This window comes from Electrona antarctica, assembly GCF_951216825.1.
Source record: "Electrona antarctica genome assembly, chromosome: 8".
NCBI lineage: Eukaryota > Metazoa > Chordata > Actinopteri > Myctophiformes > Myctophidae > Electrona > Electrona antarctica.
In genome coordinates this window covers 11,122,065-11,141,608 of record NC_136789.1, presented here as the reverse complement: position 1 = coordinate 11,141,608, position 19,544 = coordinate 11,122,065, and the positions used below count along the sequence as shown (strand labels likewise).

General features: G+C 42.2%; 1 protein-coding gene across 1 annotated transcript; it reads right to left on the bottom strand.

The window, feature by feature from the left end:
- Window positions 1-4,223: 4,223 nt before the first annotated feature.
- Window positions 4,224-13,596, bottom strand: yipf5 (Yip1 domain family, member 5). Its single transcript, XM_079507423.1, has 6 exons — window positions 13,479-13,596; window positions 12,456-12,585; window positions 10,900-11,075; window positions 8,112-8,257; window positions 7,014-7,195; window positions 4,224-5,360 (listed from the first exon to the last, which is right to left on the bottom strand). Exons 2-6 carry the CDS (start codon window positions 12,575-12,577, stop codon window positions 5,198-5,200), a joined length of 789 nt encoding a protein of 262 aa, XP_079363549.1. The 5' UTR covers window positions 12,578-12,585; window positions 13,479-13,596; the 3' UTR covers window positions 4,224-5,197.
- Between the last annotated feature and the right edge of the window lie 5,948 nt (window positions 13,597-19,544).

Sequence of the window (19,544 nt, the reverse complement as noted above, 5' to 3'; positions counted from 1 at the left end):
GCCATTTGTCACACTACATACAGTTTCACTCTTAAGCCCAATATATGAAGCCTATAATTTATCACTTTGGAAGGCATTGCAAGCTTGTAGATCTACTATTTTCATGATGCGACACCATCAGGTGCGTTGGTACAGGTTGCTGTGCATCTGGATTTCCCTATAGAGGCATACAAAGTGTATCTATTATCTTATCTTACATACCCTGAGGAATGCAGTAGATTTCATCTCATGATAATACTATAGGCCTATTGTAGGGTACTGCAGAGAAGGGTACTGCAGAGAGATGAAACCCTGGATGAAGAAAGAATTGTGCGATATAGAATTCTGTTCGAGTGATTTCAAAGGATGTCCCAAACTACAGTATCCTTACATGTCCATCACTATTTAAATAGACACATGCCAATTAGTTCTGGGGGACATTTGGAAGATTTGAAATAGAATGCACAGCCATGTAGGAATTAACCGACCACTGTGTATCGAGTTGCTATGCATGGATGGTCTGTCAGTAGCAAAAGTAGCAGATCTACAAGCACAAGCTCGAGCTTACTGGATCTGCTACTTTTGTGCAACGCTGTAGTATGATCACGTAGGTCATTCGTTTACGAAAAAACAAAAAGATGGATTATGGAGATAAGGTTTCTGCCCAGTGCTGCCTATTTGATTGTTGCTGCCTGGTCACGCTGATGGAACAATAGTCTATTGTTATGTAGAAAATGAGACATTGGTATTCAAGTAAATAACTAATCTCACGATTGAAAATGTTTGTTCGGCCAAGTCCCAACTCCCAATCTGGGATTGGTTATGCGCACGCACGCACGCACGCACGCACGCACGCACGCACGCACGCACGCACGCACGCACGCACGCACGCAGATTCAAGAACGGCTTCATAAACAATTATCACAAAATATGGAATTATGATATTTATGGTTTATCATCATTCTAAACCATTCCTGTTATTCTACATGGCCTACAGCTGACCAGTTGAAGATATCATAGTGAGGCTTATGTAACAAAGAGGTTTTTACAGTGTAGATTGGTGTCACAGGGATTAAAACAATTGTATTAAATGGGGGGTCTCTATCATTATGCCCATCTGACCAACTCGACCCACTACCATGGCTCCTGGGTGACGTGCGCAGCAAGTTTTAACATCACAAACAGTTCGAGATTCAGATGCACAGACAGACTGACAGAGGTATTTTGGGCAAAATACCACCATGCGAGCACTGAGCAGGAGTTCCAGGTGCCCCTAACAGAATACAGATGGAACATCTTTAAAGATATTCCATCACGGTGGCTCAAACAACCACACAGCAGGAATGTGAAGCTGTGAATATCAAAACCAATATTATACTCTGTGTTGTCCTACAGCAGGTCCACCGTCCACAGTATGGTTAGTTTTTCTTTTCAAGGACCCTCAGTGACCTGTAACAGAGTATTTAGACATTGTTATATTGCTTTTAAATGTAGAAGACTATGGCTAGTTTGGCTACTTCTTCAAACATTAGGAATGAATCCTCTGAATGGCTCAAGGCACTAGACATTCACAGCAGGCACACAAAAGAGATGGAATAAGAGGTAGGCTACGTATGTTTTATTCACTGGCGGATTACACCACTTATAAAAAACATGTAAAGGCCTATTCAATCTTCAAATCAATCCATCTGACAATACATACAATTACAACAGCAGACCGTGCAGCTCTTCCCTTCCACTTTGATGATGTACAAATAAAGTATGCTGTATATATATATTATATATGCACATGTAAATGCGTGTGCATATGAAAGCACTCCAGTTATGCCGCTTGAAATGCAACGCCCCTCCTTGCCTTGTTGGAATGGAAAAAGCACTCCTTTCATTTCTGCATTATTCATTGGTTGCTATAAGTGGGTTACCACATTTTAAGGACCTCTTTCTGTGGATTTGTTTGTTTGGAGGTCTAGTAAACACAGGATGAAAATAGAGGGGTTTGTATGCTGACCCTCTTGACAACTTTATGAGAAGCACATTTTTAAAGTCTTATCCAAGAGTTGTAAATAAATCAAAATAAAAGCCCAGTTTACAACGCGTTGCATCACAGCCATAGAGCTATATATTATCTTGAGGATGGTTGCCCAGGGGTAGCATTAAGACATCAAAGGATGTTGCTGCTTGAGTGTCAAAAACGAATCATGATCATCTGCCATTGACCCATAATGATCATGTACTGTGTGTGCACTGCAGTGGTCAAAGGGATCCAAGAAAGTGAGACAAACTACACTGCCATTTCACAAAAAACACAACTCAAGGACAGGTAAACTTGCATGCAACTTGGTGGGGATGATCAGTGCACATTAAAATGTGAACAAAGCTAAAGGTCACAATCAAAGACAGGGTCAAAATTACTCAAATGGGTCATCCCAGGAATGAATGATTTGAATCGATGTGCTGCAGACGTTCCTAGTATAGACAGTTTGACCGTCTCTATATAGCTCCGCTCTCGGAAGTGACCGAGAGCAACAAAAATAGTGTCAAATGTCAAATAAGTCAGTTCAGAGAAGTCCACCCAGATTTCAGAGAAAACATTCACACATAAATTTGTGTTTTATCTCAATTTAATTGAATCTCTGCAGGAATGGTTGACCGGGAAAGGTTGCAGCGTATATCTTATGAGATGCTAAATAGATCATACTAGGTGTTTGTATCAAAATGTATCTCTAACTTACATATATCAGGAGTGTGAGGTCTTGGGCTGGCTTTGGGGCGTGCCTGCTAATGCGAGAGGAGGGGGGGGGGGGGGGGGGAGATTTGGCTCACTGCCCTGGCCTGCGGTTGAGTCCTGCGGGATCGGTGCACTTGGCCTGGGTGCCATCGACTCAAGACATCCATGTGTGGCGTGCCCGTTGCTGGTCCGGTTGCCCGTGGTCGACCTGGTCTTGCCATGTTTTACTCTGGCCTGCATAGGTATAGGTTTCCCTGGGGTCTCAAACCTCATTAACAATAATACTAATAGCGAAAGAGACCTGGGTACACAGTTTTGTGAAAAAACTTTCATTGCTATTCAGTGGTTATCAAACTCTTTAATGTCAAGGATCCCCAAATTTTGTATTTGGCTGCCGACCCGATCTCAAAATATGTTGTTCCAAACTTCCATGGACTCCCAAAAGCAAAGATGAGTTAAAAATGTTTGCCTTGAAAGAATATATTTTCGAAAAAAGCGTTCAAACTCTACAAGCTCAAAAGGGCGTGCTATGAGCTTGTATCTGTTATTTTTGAATAGCTAAAGTATAAAACATGGCTGTAGGATCCTGCTTTGGACAAAGTGGCAGTTGAATTGAGGCCGAGATGTGGAATGGAAATTACTTCATCTTTTCTAGTGTGTATTAGTTGCTTTTGTTTGTCTTGTGGGAGATCTGTACTGTTGTTGTTCCTTTGTATGTCTTCATATAAAATAAAAGCTAAATAAAATATAATTAATTAAAACAAAGAGCTCAATGCCTTGGCTAAGGTTTCAGCTGACACCTTAGGAGTAAACATTTAAACTGCAACATGTGGAATCATTCCCTCAGAACGACCCACTTGTATGATAAACACTAACCAGGAGTTTACTGAAGATTTCATGTGTGCATTAGAAAACATGTAGCCACTTAAACCTTAAATACTGCATTGGACTTAACTGTGTCGCCCAGGGTTCCATCCTTGGCCCTCTCATTTTTTCACTCTACTGTATTCATTTTTTCACTCCACTGTACATCAAATCTCTTTGATGCAAATCCACAAGTCAATCTACAAGCTCACAACACTGTGTTGTGACCTTGTAGATAATTTTTTCACAAAACGTTCACCTACTGTATTTTTGTCCAACGTTTGAATAAATTCAAATTATCCTCGGTCCGTTTCGGATCAGGTCCAGTTTAAATCTGTCCCGCGTCAGGCCAGGTCCAATTACCCACGGTTCCATTTCAGACAGTCAAAATAATTTGGACAAGTGCTACGCTCTATTACAGACACAAGCTTCAAGTAAAGTGTTACCTGGTAGTTATATTGTGCTTAAATTGCTTTATGACCAGTACTTAGTTAAAATACTTCATAAACCTTGTTGTAGGTTGCTTTACTTGCTTATAATACATTATAGATGTAATACCAGAATGGGTTTGGTTGCCTTCTTGCCCTTGTAGAGGCAGACCCAGTGTTGTGAACCTCTTACTTCTTACCTCATACTCACAAGGCAGATCAGCTCAGGGACGATAGAGAACTTTTAATGTGCATGTCTTCACATAAAAACAAATATGAGCAGAGGAACCTATGTAAAGCAATCTAAACACACAGTTCAGGATGTATGGAGAGCAAATATTGACAGGAACACATCTACCTACAGGTAGATGCGTTAGCCAGTCTTTCGTGAAAGACATTTTTTAAAATTTCCATTGGCAATGTGGGGTGGAATGAAAAAAGGTGTGCCCCGGGGCGATCGGTCCTAAAGACAAGCGGTTTCAGCTTTTCCTTCAAAAAAAAAAATTGTGCTCTTGTCAGCATTGTTCTCTTACTGGATCAGTTCGTGTAGTCTAGCGGGTCCAGGGACCCTCAGTGTTCCTTGAGGAGGGGGTTCTAAATGGACCTTTGCAGATCTGTATCTGAGTGTACAAATGGAACCAAATGGATCCATTTGTATGCTTTCAAGAGTTATGGGTGTCCTTGAAAATTAAAAGGTTTTGAGAACCACATTGCATTTTACTTGGGGGGGAGGGGGGGGCTACTTTCCTGATACTGTGGGGGTCCCGTCTCCATCCAATAACATACCGTCTATCCTGGCCCCTTCATTTCCATTCCCTTTCATGGCCTTAACATCATAGGACTACACTAGGTCCTCCCAACCAACGTAGGGCCTCAACACGCCTCGGGAGTCAGTTGTCACCATGTTTCTTTTTTTCTTTTTTTGGTGGTAGTCCTCTCCTTTAAGACCGTGAAGTGAGCAAGGCGGAGGGGAGAGAAGCACGTCACGGTGCGTGTTGACGACTCGGAATGGAAACAGAAACTTAAAAAAATCCTAACAATAATAATAATGATGATAAAGCCTGTCACCAGTTCGTATTCTGTAATTGCTGTCGTAACAAAACAATGAATTACACTAATCAAGACCGGGCCCGAAAAGGACTGACATTACAGAAAATGTGAGGGGCGATGGTACGTTTTCCACTCAAGAGCGGATGGTTTAAAAGACGGAGATGAGAGCGAAGACCCCGTAGAGGAGAGCGCAGGGGTAGGCCACCAGCAGCTGCTGTCCGTCCATGGCCAGTGCCGAGATGAAGATCTTGGAGGCCGAGAAGCTGCACCAACTGATGATTGCGGAGGCCAATATTATTCCGATCATGCCTCTGTTGGAGGAGCAGGAGGGAAGAAAGGGCAAATGTGATGTCAGTTGTAGCAGGTACGTTAGCATACCGGAACCGCTTTCAAGTATTTGCAAACTGATCGATTGACTGCTTAAGACCAGAATGAAACGGGTTCGGTTGGGAGCTCAATGTGCTAGGCAAATTGCAGGTTTAACTTATATTGAAACACATTTTCCACATACAGAACCAACAAAAAAATAAGCAAATTAAAAAAGTGAGTGTTTTACCAGGAAACACCTGAAAGAGCAGCTTACATTTATGATTGTTACATGTTTAGAGAAGCATACTATTTCAACCAAAAGTCCAAATAAGCAACCATTATTTACAAATCCTGTCCTGGGATGTACAGTACCAGTCACTGTGGCCACTAATTTGCCCTGCAGTGCTTGACCACTGCATGCGTCATGGGCAAAGAACAAGTTTAATAGATACATTGTTTGACTCATGAGCATCGCGCCTCTCACAGACATGCGCAGAGCAAGTTCTGTCAGGGAACTCAGTGCATCTATTGGGGACTGCTCATAAGTCCGACCTCCTGACCTACGTGGCCAGTTAACACATTTTGTGCCCACTAGGAAGTACCGCATGTAGCGCCAAGGACGTTTGTGGACATCTTTGGGGGTTTTTTTCCTTTAAAAATGACAAAAAGTGGGTCTAAAAAGTGGGCACCCTGGGTCACCATTTTGAAAGATTAAAAGGGCACATAATGTGTTAAGACTGAAGTTAGAGTTAGTGACCTACGTGGCTGGTTAAAACTGAGGTTAGGGTTAGGGATTAGTGTAGGTCTGTGGGATAGTAATCCGTCAGATTAAAGGGAGGTCGGAACAATGACGTCCATGTTTCCGTCCATTGGGCCGCCTGAGCTCCACTTCCACTCTCAGACTCTGCTCTATTTAATCTGGAAGTTTGCTCTGCTCATTCCTGCTTGCTTTGCTGCTGCTCATGCTTATGCTGCCACTCTCACCACTGCTGCTCACCCTCCACCACCCCAGCTAGCACCTGTTTGTTTTGGATCTGCTGTATATGTACGGAGTCCCTATGGTTGGGAGATCAAAGCAGATCAAATTCATCGCCAAAACCGTAATAAATATATAAATATATTACTCAATATTATCTATATTCATTCATGAGTTGTCCTGATTGAATTAAACGTAATTTTGATGCAGTGTGGAACTCCTGGCCTAAAACTCAAGCTGTGCATGAAATGCTTCATTGTATACTATTCATATACAGTATATACAAAGTCTGCTGTATCCTTTACATGTATCCGTGAAAGCACACACCACACACACACACACACACACACACACACACACACACACACGTTATGTTACGCTCTTCACGCATCACAATTAGGGATAGGTTTTTTTTAGAGAAAACACATCAGCATCAGTTTCTGCCCGACAGAAACTGTCCAAACATCGGCAACAGGTAGTCTAGGACTCTGCAAAAGTCAATTTAGTATTATTCTAAATCAACGCGTATCACGATACACATCGTATCGTGGGCTCTGTACCGTGAAACGTATCGATCATGACACACACACTTTTGAAACATTATGTTACGCTCTTCGCGCATCTTCACAATACCCCATGGCAGTCCCAAATAATACATCAAAAGAATAACACAACTCACTGTAGAGAGAGGAGCACCCCACAGGTGGACAGGAGGATCATGGGTAGGAGGCAGTAGCCCAGGACGCTGGCCACGCAGCCGAACGACACGCCCGTCATACTCATCAGGTTGAGCAGGAGGTACATGCCCAGGCAGCCGATGGCGCTGATACCGTACACATAACCAAACTGGATCTTACCTGTCTGGAAGGACAGAGGGACACAAAACACACACCATGAGCCCGAGACAGAGGCAGGGTATGCACATTGTTGGAGCCAGAGCGATTTATATCGGTCTTGCAGGATACATCGGCCATTATTTGACTTTTTTGGATCGCGTCGCTATCGGCAATTACGCAGCCAGTGTCCCGATGTTCAGAAATAGAGGCTATGCTATGCGTGTGACATCATCGTACCCAGACGTTATGCGGGAACGCCTACCGAGTGGCAAAGAACAACTTTCTGGCTTTGACAGCCCATAAATCCAAACAGAAAAGTCCTATCTGATTGTATAAAACAATGTTAAACTTACTAACATTGCAGCTGTACAAGAATGCTTGAATTATCCTCTATGTCCAAGGTTGTTTCATAAAAATCCACCGTAGACATGTCTTGATCTACTTTCTGTCAATAAATGATGTGCAGGTGATTATGTGTCAGTTTGGAAGCGGTCGTTTACAATAACGCAACAGCCTGTTGCCTCCTGCATTATGTGCAATTTAGAAAAGTGATACGCATTGTGCATACTCTCTCTAGCTGATCTACAAGTATGTGACACGTTGTGAGCTTGTAGAGTGGCTATTTTTGGAAAAATAATATATTTTAAAGTTAAATATTTGCAAACAGAAACTTTATTCAATATAAAACATTTTCATTGGTGTAGGACTCTCCAAAATAAGAACCCAGAAATCTAACATCAGTCGAGCTCTACAGTACACATTATGCACAGGGACAGTAACACAAGTTAGGTGTGCGTGGTGATAAATGTATATCATTGTACTTTATGGAATATAATGATATGCATGAATGCAGTTTTACTGTTGTATCCAATCGATAATCTGATGAACAATATGCCCCCCCCCCCCCATCCATATTAATATATTTCGTAATGTTGTTTTACCAGGAGTAACGTGGCTCCAAAAGCCAGACAGAACACCATGGGTCCAGCCAGGTCTGTCTCGTTCATGATGCTGCCGTCGGCTACCTTCATGGGATGCAGCACTGTCAGAGTCTTCTGCCAGATATGGTCAAAGTTGATCCCCAGTTCTGTTGCAAAACATAAAACGGGTGGACAGTTGTAGCTGAAAGGTTTCCGAGACAAAACAGCAGGTGGGGAAAAAAGGCCAAATAATCATGTAAGCAGTTTAACTGGTCTTTGTCATCAGGGACAGAAAGAAAAGAGACCATGAAAGGGATGGAGACTTATTCAGGAATCAGGGTGTACCTCTACAACACATTGTATTGTAGGCTTTCAGTTTGGCACACATTGGAACGATATACTATTTTTTTCTCCATCAACTTCGCTGTGCTCTACCAGACAGTTTAGAGAGCACCACCCAAACGATGTGAACACATCATGCCAAGTGCTACCTGCCCCTTCCACCCACAAATAGAAACACACTAGTCCAATGAGACACGCAGAGAGTGTCTCTGGTCTAGCTAATGTCATATAGATAGACCAGAAACAGTGTTCCCTGCCTGTGAATTATGACACAGATGGCAAGAGAGTAGTGGATAAATGTCAATGGTATCATGTCCCTTCTCCTACATGAGTGTGTTAACATAGTCAGTAGTGGATAAAAGGTCAATGGTATGTCCCATCTCCGACCTACAGCAGGGATACTCAAATAGCTGAACCTGTGGGCTACATTACAAAAATGGCAAGGGGCCAGATGATAAAATGACAACATTAGTGATACTTGATAACTTCTTTTATTTGCTTTATTTCCACATAACGTATGAAAAGACAACTGTAATGTGCATTCCTTTATGGCTTGGTATTAAATTATTTCTGGAACAGAAGGTCCAGTATGCTCAGTTTAAAGCTTGTTGGATGCGTGACTTTGAGGGCAGATTGATTGGCCAGTCAAAAGTGTGTCACAGGCCGGAGTTTGAGCATAACTGTCCTACGTTAACTTATATCAGTAGGAACGTCACCCAGTGTGCGCAACACACACCTGATTCAGTGTTAAGCAGCCCTTCACACCTGATTTAAACAGGGAAGAATAAACCATCATAGACGAATAACAGTTTAAGTCCACACTAATTATCCATAATGTATAAATGATGGAAAAGGGGTCAGACAACTAGGCCTTTTCGTGGAGGGGTCAGAATAAAATGTGGACTTAAACTGTTATTCGTCTATAGTGATTGGTACATGCATTTCCCCAGATATGAGACACTAGATACTGTATTGCAAAATACAGGCTTCACAAAGACTTGTCTTAGATGCAAATAGCAAGAATGTTCTATGTAAACAATGGCCACTGTTAAGTCATCATCAAGCTGCTAATCATGACCAACAGCTATTCACTCAAAAGTCCCCTCACTAACTTGTCATCAACATAGCCATTTTCAGGCCTTTCCTGCTGAAACTATATACCTCAGTTCCTGTTGAATCAACTACACATTTTCAAGACCTTTCCTGATGAAATCATATTCCTCAGTTCCTGTTGAATCAAATACAGTCCCTTTAGTGCCGAATTTGAGGGTATTTGAGGCTGTTGAAAGCTTGTTCATGATAGTAATCTACTTGATTGATTTGATAAGCATCTCTATTGTTTAAATTAAAACCCGGCAAACCCCCTGTCACCGCCAGAGGACAAAGTGCTAAGTCAAATCGAGGGCTACTTTAATCATTCTCCTCTCTAGACCAGTTCTTCTTAATGTATGGTTCGTGGACCACAGTGATCCCTGAGGGAGCTCCAGGGTAAACACTGAGAATTTTACAGTGTAGAAACACTGCAATTTCAGCATCCAAAATAATGGTCGAATAAATGAGTTACATTGTCTTGAGCAAACAGTTGCAAAGCACTGTGTCATGCGTTTTGGTAAACATCCTCTTGTCTCTCCCTAAAATACTTTATTTCAACCTTTCTGTCCCTTTATTTCGGGCATGTCATTCTTGGTGAAAATTATGAAGATTTTCATAAATGTTCAATAACCACCGACATACAAGCTCACGCTTTGTGTGAGCTTGTAGATTGGCCATTTTAGCACATCTTGGTATAGGGCTTAAGTGTTTAAATAAAACAAATTCAAGTTAAATGTTCTTAAATGGAAAACTTAATCAAATCAAAAGTTTTTGTCAAATTGATTAGATAATTAACTTTAATCACATCAAAGGTTTGTTAAATTGATTAGAAAATGTTGTCGTTTTAGGACAAAATATCAGCCAAAACCCCAGTAATCATCGTCACCCTTGGCATCACTGTTTGGTTTCCCGCTGCAGCAGCCAAGGACAAGCTGCAGCGGGTCATACGATCTGCAGAGAGGGTGATTGGCTGCCCTTTGCACCCCCCCCCCCCCCCCCTGAGGCCCTGTTTAGGAGTAGGGCTTTGAGGAGGGCCAGGAAGATCATGGCTGACCCTGCACACCCAGGCCAGTCTTTTTGCCCCCCTTCCCTCAGGCAGGAGGTTGCGGTCCCTAAAGAGTCAGACTATGAAGGCCCGACTATCCTCCCTCCAACCCCACTCAGAGTGAATATGGACTGACTTGTGCTCTAAACTGACCCGAACACTTGAACTCTCTGCACTTTATATTTATTCACTATTCATTTCACTGCATGTTGTTTTGCACTTGTCCAAATGTTGTAACTGCACTCTGCTGTCCACCAAACCAAGTTCCTAACATGTGTACATGTCATGGCAATAAAGGCTTCTGATTCAGACGGTGTTTAGGGCTCTCACCTTCCAGGAGTGGTGGCTCGTCGTCGAAGCTGCTGCTGTACATGGACTGCGACGGGGACGGAGTGTAGGCCTGCTGGGGCTGGAAGATCTGTCCTGTGTAGGGCTGCTGGGGCTGCATCGCACCACCCGGGGCCGAGTAGCCCATGGGCTGGGAGTAGTCATACTGACCGTAGGGCCTGGGACAGGAGACATCATGGGACATCATGAAAAACACTATACACTATAACCACTTAAACCAGGGGTATTCAACTAGAATAGGCCAGGGGGCCACAACTGTAGAATTATTGTGTGAGGGGGGGGCCGCACACAAATTTGTGGGTTTTATGTATATATAATACATTTGTGCACAGTAATGAGGGTAATATACGTCTATACAGGTATATGCTGCCTTAGAAGTTAGGCCACATAATTCATGCTTGCCCTACAGCTGCAATGTTGGTGAGTTTAACATGGTTTAATACAAGCAGATCGGAAATTCGATTTAGATAAATGGGCTGTCAATGGAGGGTATTGCAACTGTAGATTCATCCCATGACCCACAGGTTGAGAACCAACCAGACTTGAGTTACAACTGTACTCTGACCGCTTTATTTTCCCCTGTCTACATCAAATCCCTTCACCTAAAATGGATTTGAGCTTGTAGATCTGCTATTTTTGGAGAATGTTCCCCTCAGGATATAATAGGCATGGTGGGGTTCTAGTGGTTAAGAGGAGAGCAGTTTTCCTATTTTACTTTTTTCCAATTGTGCACATTTACATTGTCACATGGAAACACAATACAAGGGAACTATTTAGGGCTGGACAATATTGACATTGTGATACAAGACTGGATATCATCTGGCATCGTAAATCATGATATGGCATGATAAGTGTTGTCTTTTCCTTATTTCAATAACAAAAACTGTTCACATACAAGCTCAAAATGCATCTTGTGAGCTTGTAGATCTGGCAATAAAAAAGTGACTCAGTCTCAGTATTTTTTTTCTTTTTTAAGTTATGTTTGCATTCGGGCCCCCGGGCTCACAAGGAGCACATGGGTCTGTGACAACCCTCAAAAGTCTATTTTTAGTTCTCGACAGTAATGTTATCAATATAAATTTCTGTGGTGCTACACACCAGCAAGTAGCACCATAGTGTAACAATTATGTTTTTAAGACCTTTGTCTTTGGCATTTTAAAACCGTAAAAAAATAATAATATGACGATTCAAAACTGAGGTGAGCCTAGAATCTCAAGGACATGCCATTGTGAAACCACAATGAAACCAGTCACTGCCAACTCCAGTCCTGACCCAGCGAGCTGCTGTGCCGAGTGGCTAAATCAGCTTACGGCGTTGACGTAAGTGGCACCGATGCGATGGGTATCGGTTCGGTGTCACGCAAAAATAGCCACAAGCTCACAACACATCACAAAAAACACAATGCGTAATGAGCTTGTAGATGTGACCTTTTCTTTGCCTATAATGACATGCCCAAAAATAGGGAAGGCAGATTGAAAGTGGTTACAATTAATATCACAAGTTCACAACATATAAATACATGTGTAATCGTATCTTACTGTTTGTATTGGTCTTCTCCTGTGGCTGTGTTGCTGTAGTCATAACCTGTAGGCTGGCCTTGGTCATCCACACTGTAGCTGGACTGGTAGAAGTCTGTGTTGAAGTTGTCAAACCCCGACATCTCTGGCTCTGCAAACAAGATACAGTTATCACCCAGGAAACAAGATGGATGAATTTTTACAAATGGCAAAATTCACTTTTCCACATGGACAAACATTTGACCTGGGGAAAAAATAACTTGTCTAAATAACAACTACTCTCTCAACTCGGTAAGGTAATTCCTTTTGAAAACGTATTATATAATATATATCTCTCAGGTCGCCACTCTTCCATGATATTCCCACATTCTCACTCTGTACATGAGGAGATGGCAATCACACTTTTCACAGCACTACAATAAACAGTATCAATGATTAGCCATGATACACACCTGGAAAAGTGTATTTATGCGCTCACTCTTTGAAGATGTGCTTAGCGCTGCAAATGTCAAGAGAATGCATATGGTGTGGTCCTTTTGAATCTCATGGAGCATTGGAGATATGCTAGTGCACATAAATGCGTGAATGTATGTTATTACTTTAATCTGTGACACGCCAGTGTGTGCAAGAGGTCAACTAAATGTCACTCTAAAAGGTTGATCAAATCAACAAGGCATGAACAATGCATTCAAGTTCAACATTCATTGCACATTTCTCAGCCATTAAATTACACATGATTCTCCATCCATCAACTCCAATTTAAAATTACTAGCGTTCACATCCAATAAATAACAGTGTGGTGCTGGCGCACTAACGTAACGCTCCATTATAATGGAAGTTAACACGGCCAAAGAGTTGTTTACATAAATCTTGTAGGCAGCACAGCTGATGAGTGGGAGGCTAACGGTTGCTAGCAAATAGAAGAAGCGGAGGAGACTCTAAACAGAACGTATGACGTGCACGCCTCAAACGTTCATTTAAACATTTAACCATTATTGTTTCACTCACATTAATCCGCAGTTTAAGGACACAACAAAGACTCACCTGTAAGTTTTCCTAGTGTAGTCCAGAGCCCTGCAGTGCTACTGCCAACGCTGCTACGTGTCAGGAGAAAAGTGGACAACTTCCGGGAGTCACGCTACGTTGCAGACGGGTGCCCGACAGGGACAAAATCAACGGGTTTCTTTATTATAAAACCAGAGTATAAAACTAAACAATTGGCACTGCCTTCTGTTACGGTGCGGTACTACATGTCATAACTACATAATTTCAAACAAACCCTCCTAAAATAACAAAGAAAGAATGCACTAGCAAGGCCACAAGGCAATGTTTTCAACCCTTTCGAGGTCCATTATTTATTCAGCATTTGAGCCACGGACAACCACCATGAGATTTGGCCTCTCAGGCCCAAAACTTAGAATAGCCTATTGTGTTATTGTTCAATTGATAAGATTTTGTCCACAATTCCATGGTGCATGTCTGTATGATGTGGTACCCCGAGTATAGTAATAGTAAGAGAGTGGCGACATGTCGCCACTCTCTTACTATTCCACTCGGGTGGTACCAGTAGAGGAAACAGGCGTTGATCAAAAATCTACTACATTCTCTAATTGTGTAGACTTCTTGTAAATTAAGTAGCCTAATGCATATGTTTAACAATAATTAACTCTCATTTTACACTCTCAAGAGTTAAAGATCCCTGGTTAACAAAACTCCATCATTTAGCGGGGGACCACCTGCTGGAACCCCCTCTATTGGTCCCCGGACCACTGGTTGAAAACCACTTCTGCACTATAGGCCAACAGTGGTTCTCAAAGTGGGTACCAGCCGTCCAGGGACCCTTGTGGTTCCTTGAGGGGTTTCAAGTGGACCCTCACAGGTCTGTAAAAAGTTACAGGGGTCCTTGAAATTAAAAAGCTTCAGGACCACTACACTAGGCTACTGCTGTTCCCCAAATAAATGCATTATAATGTTATTATAATAGCCTCATATTCCTAGAAACTAAATGGATCCTAAACAAATAAATACATTGTCCTGTGGTAAATTGTGCTTATAGGCCTACTGCTAGACCCTTTTTCAACACTAGACCTACTCGGGGAACATGCATGTTGGAAATTATGCAAATCCTCTGTTTTACCCGTTGGTGTAATGGCATTGTACCCGAATCCGATACCTGTCTGTTTGTCTGTTTCCCTATTATTCCCTGCAGTTCCATGGGAGGCATGCCCAAATATGAAGTCCAGGCCAGTCTATGTCATCCTAATGATGATACTGAATATATGGGGATTTTCAGATGTATTGATTGATTGAAAATTGTATTAATAGTTTGTAAGCAGTTTGAGGAAAGCACAGTTCAATACATGATTGAAATATTCATGAAAGCACTATGACTTGTTTACATTGGTGTCCTCCATTTTCAATTTGCCAGAACATTTAATGACATACAAATATATGCAAAAGAAGAAGAAAAAAACATCATATAAACGGTAAGGAAAGAATATGTACAGTACTTAGACTTTTTTACTGGGGCCAGTTTCGAATTGCAGCCACCCATAAGTGATCTCTGCATGGGAGCAGTTTTGAAGGAGGGTAGGGATTCACATTCCTTTACCCACGATTTTTGTGGCATAGGAGCGAAATTAATTTAACCACGTGTTTGAGCCGAATCTGGTTTGAACGTGATTTGTGGAACTCCCTCTGGTGTTGTGAATGTGGACTTCATTGACGTTTAGATAGTAGTTTGACAGATACATGGGTGTAAAGGAATAAGGCCAAGCAGTAGTCTAGTCTAGTCTGTAAACCAGTTTGTTTTGGGATGTCTGGAGCCTTGTTTCTAGGGCCTTTGTGGTGTTATGGTACCATGAGGTGCATGCATACTATAGTCAAAGAAACCTTGAATGAGTGCTCCTGTTAGTCTTCAAAGTATTCCTACTGAGCAGTGAGAACTGTACAAAAATCTTGTTATTCATTAAATCTTGTACGTCATGATGTAGTCACTGTTTGTAGTCATCGGGCTGGAAACACCAAACCAGAACCAGTATTACCCAAAATAATTCCCAGCATCATAATTTCAGGGTCTACCCAATAAAACCTGTGATGCGGCACAGTTAGCTTATATAATAGTTTTGGTATATCCATCTTCTATTCCAACTCGTAGCGACTGTCGAGACTAAACTAGGTATACTCGATTCAGCATTTAAATGGGGATTGGGGGACCCAAAACAAAGCGGTGCCGAAAAAACGGAACCATTCAACTGGAAAGTATGGTGATGCGAGGTCACTGCTATACAGGACTAACTGTAGCCTACAGGCATGTGTTCCACTATACCGTATCTCACTCTGTTCTCTCCATGATTCCACAGAGACACTGCTGAGATCTGATCTTCAGTACTCTCTGTGATATCACAGTGCTCCGGCCCCCGCTAGAAATGTCGCTCAGAGAGGCATTAAGACACTGAAACCTATTAGTGACTTGGAGAATCTTCATTGAAACCAACAGATAGAATCCCTTCTTCAGTTATTAGGAACCATTACACTTGGTCACACTTCCACACGACTTGATGAAATATAATAAATTAGGCAGCTATGTCCTTGGGGTTGGGGTGACTCTGCACTGGTGGGGGCGAAACTGTATCATATTAACCACTTGAAACTCAAGTACAAGCTCACTTTTTGGTGAAGAGATGTGGTGTAGATGGAAAACAGTGGTCCAAGTAGGCCTACACTGCCTTATTCATAACCTTTTTTGATTGTACTCAAACAATATTAGCAGTAGTACAATATAGCTTCATTCTTAAATCAGTTGCAGCTTATATATTATGGGCAGGGCAGATACAAAAAAACTTCAGTACAAACTTCTTTTAAGCTTAAATGACAAATGAGGTCTCTTACTGTAGGCCTCAAAAAAAGAAAAAAACTATTCCTCTACAGCCAGTATGTTATCATCAAGATAGGCCAGTGCAGCAGCTCCTGGGAGCAGTTCCATGGTTTGAGAAAGCCGGGCCCTAATAGTGACAAATGGAGACAGCGGTAAAAGATGATTCAACAGGAATTTCTCAGTTCTCCCGTGCAAGTCCAAAAGTTATCTCTCTCATCAGGAGCCAATGGGCCGGAACAATCACTCACTCTGTGAAGGGAGAGTATATGTGGGAGAGGAGATTTACTGTGATTACAGAGCCTGGGGAGTGCCTGTGCATTTTTCAGATGTGGTGTGTGTGTGTGTGTGTGTGTGTGTGTGTGTGTGTGTGTGTGTGTGTGTGTGTGTGTGTGTGTGTGTGTGTGTGTGTGTGTGTGTGTGCGTGTGTGTGTGTGTGTGTGTGTGTGTGTGTGTGTGTGTGTGTGTGTGTGTGTGTGCGTGCGTGCGTTTGTGTGTATCTGTGTATTGATTCGGATGACACAAGAACGGCACCGCTGTCACATGCTGTGAGTGGTTCCATCTGTTTTGACGATAATGGGTTGATTTTCTTTGATGAATATAAATACAACTCATATAGTCTATGCATAATAGTAGGCCTACTGCCAGTAACTCTTTTGTTTTTGATTGAGAGATGAAAAGATACCTAAAGAGTGATATATCACTCTTGGCTGGAATGTTATCAAGGCCTGTGGTTTGTTTATTTAGGTCTCTGAGCATTTAAAAGATTGTATAGTGAAGTGTAACTAGTTTTAAAGAAAACTGACCTTGTTGGATTGTACAAGTATACAGTATCTACAAGGTTGTAGATCGGCTATTTTTGCCAAATGTTGTCCTATTTATGATGACATGCCCAGAATAAGTACGCTACAATTTAGGCATTTTGCAGAGCGACAAGTATTTGGGTTCATATAAGTATCTTCTTCCCAAAAGGACTTTCAAACTAGGATGGGTATGGCCTGGTCAGACATGCATAAGATCTGGTCATCCCAGTTTAGTAAGAGGTTCAAAGTAAAAATATTTAGGACGACCGTCGAGCCGATTCTACCCTATGGCTCCGAGACATGGACACTTTCAAAAAAATTAAAGATGGCACTTACACCCGCCTTCTAATGAGAGCGCAAAATCTCTCTTGGAAGAGCCACCTATTGACTAATCTAATATATGGCAACCTTCCCCGTGTTTCTTCACTAGTCCGATCCAGAAGAACAGTTTGCCGGCCACTGCTACAGAGTTGACAATGAGGTTATATCTTCTCATCTTCTCTGGAATCTTGCCTCAAAGCAGACAAGAGGTAGAAAACTGTCGTTCCCTGATGTTATCACTAGGGACACATGCATCAGTAAGCAGGAACTGGGGATGGCAATGAAGGACCGGAAAGTCTGGCGTGGCATTATGAAATCCATGATCTCGACCGCGGTCGAAAAATGATGATGATGAGAATACACACTATAGAGTGCTATGTCTACATAAAAAATATCTAAATTACATAAGTTGGGCCTTTGCATACACCTGTAAGGTCGTCGAGGCTAGTGCAAATGCTACGGCAAGTGCTGCGGGTTAAGATGGTGTCTAAACTTCTGAAGAGGTGAGTTTTCAGACTACGGTGGAAGATTACGTTAGGGTTCATGTGGTTAAGGCTTCGTTCCTGTCATAACATCCATCCTGATGACAATACTGCACTGACACTGATACTGTAGTCACTACAGTATACACTACAGTGTAGTGAATATCGGTCAGGCAGAAACCTCTTATCTGGCCTGGGCGGCTAGTGTAGCGGTCAGGGCACCTAGGCTGCTAAGCCAACCTGTCGCGGGTTCGACTCCCGATCCCGACGACCTTTGCCGCGTGTCACCCCCCCATCTCTCTCCCCATTTCCTGTCACCATACTGTACACTATCCAATAAAGGCAGAAAAAGACCAAAAATATATCTAAAAAAAGAAACGTCTTATCTCCATATATTCTTTGTTGTTTTTCCCATAAATTATCAGCGTCACACAAGCACATCAAAAGTAGATCTACAAGTTCAAAGCGCACCACAAAGTGACATGTTTTGAGCTTGTAGATCTGTTAATTTTGCTACTTTTGAATTAGAATCCTGAAAGATACGGTAACAGTGTTGGACATATGAGGTTTCCACCCGACAGAGACGATATGCACCGATACAGGTTTGATACTGCTTTTGCTCTTGGTCTAATTGTCTCCACCAGGCCGAAGGCATGGGGAGAGAGTATGTTTTGCACTCCGTCCGTCCTTCCGTCCGTCTGTTACCAGCTAATCTCCGGCACCGTTAACCCGGTCGATGCCAAACTTTGCACACACACTCCCTGGATGCCAACGATGAACCTCTGCCCCACATTTTCCAGAACGGCCTGTTATAGCGCCACCATGAGGCAGCTTTTCACATGTTTTACCTAAAACTGCACCGATCTGCATGAAACGTTGCATGCACACTCCCTAGAGGCCAAGGACAAACCTTTGACCTGCATTTTCCGCATCTGCCTTTTATAGCGCCACCAGGAGGCCGACTTTTGTAAAACACATTTTTTGATATTACTCCTCCAGATTCTGTCCAAAAATCTAACAAATCGTTACACAGTATCTCTATGGTCATGTGCGCAAGTCGGATCTGTCCGATATTTCATATTCCATCCTAATTGGCTATAATTGGCTTTCACAGTTTGCAAGATTGCCCCGTTTTGAACAAAAGCCTCAAATCATGAACACAGCGTGCAATTTACGTTTTACGTTTTCTTACTAGGCTGAGGAATATATCCCACCCTTTTCACATTGGCCTGTTATAGCGCCACCAACAGGTTGATTTTTGCAAAACACATTTTTGGAACAAAATGCCTCAAATCATCCAATTGCCATCAAAGGCGTATGAAGAAATGGCACCCTTTTCACATTGGCCTATTATAGCGCCACCAGGAGGCCACAACCTGACCTGCCCTGGTGCCCCGAGGGGCACTTTTTCTAGTTGGGGTCTGCATTCGTTGCTGTCCTAATGTCCAGGCATTTACAGTACATGACAATATTCTACTGCTACTATATTGATACTTTATTAATTTATTTCTGTACATTAAAGTCCATGCATGGAGGCTGGGCCAGGCAAGTTTGTTTTTCTTATTTTCTACAGTAACCTTGTGTCTGTATTCCTTTCCATTCCTTTCCAAGTCCCAGTATGTACCATTAT

What these genes read in the sequence shown, in the direction of transcription:
- yipf5 (XM_079507423.1), bottom strand. Translation starts at nt 12,577, where the DNA reads ATGTCGGGGTTTGACAACTTCAACACAGACTTCTACCAGTCCAGCTAC. An exon ending in TTGGAGCCACGTTACTCCTG is followed by an intron (nt 7,196 to 8,111) that starts GTAAAACAACAT and finishes CTGTCCTTCCAG; the next exon opens with ACAGGTAAGATCCAGTTTGG. An exon ending in GGGGTGCTCCTCTCTCTACA is followed by an intron (nt 5,361 to 7,013) that starts GTGAGTTGTGTT and finishes CTCCTCCAACAG; the next exon opens with AGGCATGATCGGAATAATAT.